General features: G+C 40.8%; 2 protein-coding genes across 2 annotated transcripts; both read right to left on the bottom strand.

Moving 5' to 3' along the window:
* Window positions 1-1543: 1543 nt before the first annotated feature.
* On the bottom strand, window positions 1544-3481 carry LOC147944686 (uncharacterized). The gene is made up of 2 exons (XM_087512689.1): window positions 2159-3481; window positions 1544-1903 (listed from the first exon to the last, which is right to left on the bottom strand). The coding sequence occupies exons 1-2, from the start codon at window positions 3479-3481 to the stop codon at window positions 1544-1546; spliced, it is 1683 nt and encodes a 560-aa protein (XP_087368815.1).
* Window positions 3482-4052: 571 nt separating this feature from the next.
* On the bottom strand, window positions 4053-5535 carry LOC104787591 (paraxanthine methyltransferase 1-like). Its single transcript, XM_010513198.2, has 3 exons — window positions 5394-5535; window positions 4647-5300; window positions 4053-4553 (listed from the first exon to the last, which is right to left on the bottom strand). Exons 1-3 carry the CDS (start codon window positions 5466-5468, stop codon window positions 4221-4223), a joined length of 1062 nt encoding a protein of 353 aa, XP_010511500.2. The 5' UTR covers window positions 5469-5535; the 3' UTR covers window positions 4053-4220.
* Window positions 5536-6323: the final 788 nt, after the last annotated feature.

Here is a 6323-nt window from a genome sequence, read left to right on the forward strand (position 1 = left end):
CTTCTAATCACCCTCACTTGTGCTACAGAGGCTTCAGCAAACAGGATCAGATCATCCGCAAAACAAATATGTGACAACTTTGGACCTCCTCTCGATAAATTAATCGGTTTCCAGTCCTTCGAATCAACTGCTAACTCAATAAGATGACACAACCTCTCCAAACACAAGACAAAGAGATAAGGCGACAATGGATCACCTTGACGCAACCCCCTTGATGGTTTAAAGGGTTCTGTCTTTTCCCCATTCCACAATATCGTCATGGTTGGATCCTCAACACATTGCATAATCCATCGACACCAATGTTCTGAGAAACCCGCAACTCTCAGAGTCTCCTCCAAAAAATCCCACCTAAGATGATCATAGGCTTTCTCAAGGTCTAGCTTCAGTAGCATCCACCCCTTTCTCCCTTTCTTACACCTCATTGAATGCACCGCTTCTTGAACCACCACTATGTTGTCTGTACTTAGCCTACCGGGGATAAAGCTAGCTTGAGCAGGGCCAATAAGTTTAGGCATTACCTTCTTCATTCTGTTCACCATTGTCTTTGTAATTGTCTTGAACAACACATTACACAAGCTGATGGGGCGAAACTGTGACATCCCTTCCGGTTTCATTACCTTCGGGATCAAGACAACCAAAGCATCATTCGTCTCCTCCGGTAAAAGCCCGTGATCAAAAAACTCCAACACAAAACGGATAACCGATGAACCCACTACATCCCAATCCTGCTGATAGAAACCAGGATGAAAGCCATCCGGGCCATGCTCCTAATCGAGCTCACCACTTCCTCAGCAGAGAAAGCTTTATTCAAGTCTGTAAGCTCCATCTGCGACAGCCTCACAAAACATGTCTGCAACAAGCTCTCGGAATTCATATCAATCCCCTCGAGAGAGTACAACCTTTTATAGAAAGCTATCACCATGTTCTCCAACTCCTGTGCATCATCGACCCAACTGCCTTCCTCATTCTTCAACATTTCTATACGATTCCATCGTCTGCGTATAATCGTAGAGGTATGAAAGTTTTTGGTGTTCCTCTCTCCCAGGGTTATCCACTTCTCCCTAGACTTCTGGAACCAGAGGGTCTCCTCCTGCTCTAAGACCAAATCCAACTCCTTGATCAAGTCCTCCTCCTTCTGCAGCAAGACATCAGACTGATAAACCTCCAATTGATCTTGGACGACCTTAATATCATTAGTCAAGCTCTCCTTACGCTTGAGGATATCCCCAAACACTTCACGGTTCCACCGCTTGAGTATATCCTGCAACCGCTGCAAAGCAATCGGTGTTGCCACTTCCCTATCCCAGGATGTTGCAAGCAACTCTTTATATCCTGGATGATTCAACCAAGCTGCTTCAAACCGAAAGGGTCTCCGCTTCGGATTACCTCTTATCGTTGGACTCAACTGCACATATAATGGAGCGTGATCCGACGCTAAGAAAGGAAGGTGGGTGACCACCGCTTCTTGCCATCTCAGACGCATTTGTGCACAACATAAAATCCGATCAAGGCGTTTAGCAATATACGTATTAGCCACCCGCCCTCAACGCCAAGTAAAGTTGTTCCCCTTGAAGCCCATGTCAATCAGAGAGTTGTGGCTTATCCATTCTCCAAATACAAGGGAATCCTGCGATAGAAGCCCATTACCTCCTGATCTCTCATCCAAACGAATTATGGTGTTAAAGTCACCACCAATCAACAGCGGCTCACCAATGCCCTGTATCACCTGACTTAACTTCTCCCAAAGCCCGCTTCGACGAGTCGGAGTAGGCGCTGCATATACCACCACTACATGAAAGGGATCCACCCCATCATCAATCCTCACATGAATAAACTGAATATCCGACTCGATTACAGCTACCACACCTATATGAGCCTTCCACAGTAGCCAGATTCCCCCACTCTGACCCACAGCATCCACTCGAAAGCTATTGTCAAAGCCCAAACCCCGACAAATAATCTCTGCTCAATCTCCTCCGGCATGAGTCTCAAACAGAGCTAAGAAATCCATCGGAAACCGCTTCAACATGTATCTAATTGATCTCCGGAAATTGGGTTTGTTAGCCCCTCGGCAATTCCAAAAAATGCAATCTATCATCACTCGTAGTATATACCCTAGAACCACCGGGGAACACCATCAGACTCTCGGGAGAACCACCTCACCATCTGGTGGCTTGTCCTGATCGACTGTCACTTGCTGTTCTACCACCTCCATAGGCGGAGACTGAGTCTGATTAACAGGATCCCGCTCACCTGGTGGGTGATCTTCCTCCATCAACTCACCCGCTCCATCTTTCCGAAAGCAACCGCCAGGTCTACCCATTGTACTCGTCTCTAGTCGCAACCGCTTCCCCGAGATCGATAACGCAACCTCACTCTCAGTCTCCCGTATAACTGGGCCAAAAACAAGGCCTCTGGTGGGCCTATTTTTCGTCTGCTTTGATTTTGAACCAGTAAGAGACATCCCTTTACCCATACCAGACTTCTTATCTGATGGGCCTCCTTTGCCTCTGCCATTTACTTTCTCTGTGAAGCCCAATAACGACCCTCCAATTGCTTGTGGCTCACGATTGCCCAATCCACTTACTGTCCTTATATTTCGATTTTCCTTATCTCCCTCCCCAGAAATCGCGATATCCTGTATCTCCGAAGATACCATTTCGATCTCCAAGTTACCAAAATTATTTGCCACCGGGATACTCGCTGTAATATTCTGAACTGGTATTTCTTTAAGTTGTCTTTCCTTATTCGGACTAGATCCACCGGCGGCGAACACGACAGGATTGGACCCCTTCGCCGAGTTACGCCTCTGTCTCCGCACTGTAGTAAAACCATCATCCCCTTCCTTAGGATCAACAGTTTCCCCAGTTACCGCAGCCACCGGTCTCACGACACTCTCTGCGTGCTTCTCCACTCTTCTCCCCATATTTTCACTCGGACAAGCATGGACTAAGTGACCGTATAAACCACACAACAAACAAATGTTAGGTAGGCCTTCATAAGAGACGTAGTAACGCTCTCTGTTAATCATAATAGTCCCTTTCAAAGGTCGTTTTAAATCAACTTCAACGCAAATCCGAGCAAACCTAGCCCTCTCATAGTTCAAAGTTGTCACATCCACTCTAAGGGGACTCCCGAGCCCTCGAGCCACCCTCATCAGGATCGACGGATGATAAAAATTAACCGGGATGTTTGACAAATGAACCCACACTGGTGTCGTCTCGATTTCATCCCGTAAAGGATCGAAATCCGGTGACCATGCCTTTGTCAATAGATAACTCCCAAAAGCCTTCCATGGTCCCCCAGTAAAGACTGACAAATACTCTTCCTCCAGATTGAAGCGGATCATAAAGAACTGTCTCGGTAAATCCATCACGTACATCCCACCCTTTGGTTTCCACATCTCTCTTAGCTTACGGGTTAGCGCCGCGATGGAAATATTCCTCCCGAGCACCTTCACAATCATACATTGCTTCCACATATGTAAATTAATATTGACTTGCATCAATTATATGCAACCGATATCAATAAAATTTTGAAATACATGTATTTATTTAACTGAAATCGAATATGTATGAATTAGCATCATTTTATTATTGATATCAGTTTTGTATCATTTATTTAATTGATATTTAATTTTTATCATTATATGAAGTGATGTAATTTTTTTCTATTAAGTATTTTTAAATTGATGCAAATTAAAATAAAATTATGTCACTTTTATTGAACCGATGTCAAATTACATCAATTATAACAACAAATGCTAAAATACATAATTATGCATCATTTATTAATAAATCATTCAAATTGATATCATTTAGTTTTGTGATACTACTTAAGTGATGCAATCAACCATCTTTTTTGTAATGAAGTGTGCCCTCAATTTTTCACACGAAAAATGTGCTGAAATGTCTAGTCAAAGTTGGAAATCTTTTATTCTACGCAGAGGATAGGAAACTATAGATTAAAATGTGAAATCTTGAATTCAAACTTTGTATTGGCCAAACTAAAATGAACATATGGAACAACGCTATAGGAGTATCTTATAATAATAAGCGAAAAGTGAAGTTTTATTGATTTATAAGATAGGGGATAATACAAAGACGCAAAGAGAAAACATCAAGAAAAAAAAGATGACAAAGCACCATGATATCGAGGAAACAAGATGAAGTAACAATGGAGTAAAACGCATTAATACATTAATATACTTGGATCATAGATCAGTTCTTGCGAAGCACGATGAGGTACTGCATTCCAGGTTTGCAATTCTGGAGACGAGACATCTGTTCGCGCGCCTTGACCTCGACAAGCTCAAAAGCTTTCCTCATGATCTCGGTCCCAAAATGTGCGGTAATGAACGCTCCATAAAAGGCTTTGAAGGAGATGGCCAATATCTTGGGGTCTAACGGAAACTCATTTTCAGAGTGAATGATATCCTCAAAAGCCTCGATTGTGAACTTCCCATTCTCCTCAATTATTTGCCTTATCTCGCCTTGTTCCGCAAAGTAAATTGAGGTTCTGAAAGTGTCCACCTTTTCTTGGTCGGTCACACCCTTTTTTAAACCAAAAAAAAAAAAAGAAGATAAAGTAGTTAAGTACTTTTGTAATTGTAGGTAATACTTTGAAGATAAAACTATGTTATCTACCTGTTTAGCAAGATCACTAAGAGATTCTCCGATAAAATCCATTACTGTTCCTTTAGGTGTCTCGGACATCTTAACTCCGTCTCTTAGACACGAACCTAAAAGCAACATCAAACCCCCAGGAACGAGCTCTTCAGCTCTAACATCCAATAGTTTCTTGGTGTCGATAGAGTATTGGTCAAGATACGCTTTCTTGACAGCTTGGTTAAACCCGGTGCACTGCATGTCTTTGTTCCATAAGGGAGAGTCACGGTCCATGATCCCTTTGGGAATCTTGGAGGTGAAATGGAAGGCGTAACTCATGACTCCGATGTGGAAACTCTCCTTAGGGAGAACACGGTCGAAGAAGGAACCAGGAACTCCGGCGCTATAGTATCTTCTCCCTGGAGGAAGTGTCTTGAAGAGAGTGTTGAAATCGTTGAGGGTAAAGTCATTGAACAAGACTTGGAACTCGATGTTATCCACCGGGCTTTGTCCGGTTTCTCTTTGGTACTTTTCTTCTACCGCATCTATTATATTCTGGACTGCCACAAAAGTGTTAGGTCCACTCGCACAACCAAAGTCTGCTACATTGAATCGATTCGATATCAAATCGAGGCTGAGGTTGGCTGAGATCGCCTCGGTCATCTTGTCCTTTGCCGCTTCCAACAACGCTCTCTGTATATGGAGGAGACGGTTAAATACATACATCTTATGAGTTAGGAATGCAGAACCTAGCTAACAAAGGAATGCAAAATATATGTATTAAACCTGATACGAAGACTGTTGGTTGTAACTCTCAGGACCATCTCCTCCAATCATGATCCAATCTGGTGTGGTAGTCATAGTGTCTCTCTTCTTTTTTCTTCTCACTCTTCTTCTCTTGTTTGCTGCTTTGGTTTGTGATGAGAGTAGTGATAATTCATGGACGTCTTTATGCCTATTTATAGTAATATTTCTTGTGAGTATAATATTATTATATTCAACGTAAACTTTACGTGGAACTTGACAAATTTGTAACTCACTAGTATTGTGACATATGTTAAAAATCACTTACATTTTGACATTGTAAAATAGTTGTTGGACCGCTAAAATTTTAAATTATAAATAAAGTTTGCAAATTGAACAATAGATTAAAGAATGGAATTTTGGTTAAAACCCCATTTTCCTAAACCTCACTATTCCTGCCTAAAGGAAATGCTTGAATAAGGTCTGAAAATATAAGTTTAGATTTTCTAGGCCACAGTCAGTCTAAATAATCTCACGCTTAACGATTACACTCATGTCTTTTAGGAGAATTAATCGTGTGGTTAAAATGCAGATCACCTCTTGATTATATGACTTTTGTAAAATAGTTCGTATAATATTAGGAAAGAAATTCGTATAACTATATAGGCTTTAAAATGGTAGTAAATTTTAAATTTGTTTACAGTTTTAGATTATTTAAATTTATTTTTTAAAAATACCACTAAGATTTTAAGATAAAGTTTGCTTTAAATGGTTGTGAATTTTGAATTTGTTTTTGGTTTTAGATTGTTTAAAAAAATTATTGTATGATCAAACGATAAAATTTCTTTATAGTTTTGTCAATTTAAGAAGAAAAAAAGAACAAAAATCTGTGTTACATTAAATAACTTTTCATCTTTTAAAGACTAAAATCTGTGTTACATTAATTAACTAAAGTGACTTGATATTTTTTCT

This window comes from Camelina sativa, chromosome 5 (genome assembly GCF_030686135.1).
Source record: "Camelina sativa cultivar CO46 ecotype springtype chromosome 5, ASM3068613v1".
NCBI classification, from domain to species: Eukaryota; Viridiplantae; Streptophyta; class Magnoliopsida; order Brassicales; family Brassicaceae; genus Camelina; species Camelina sativa.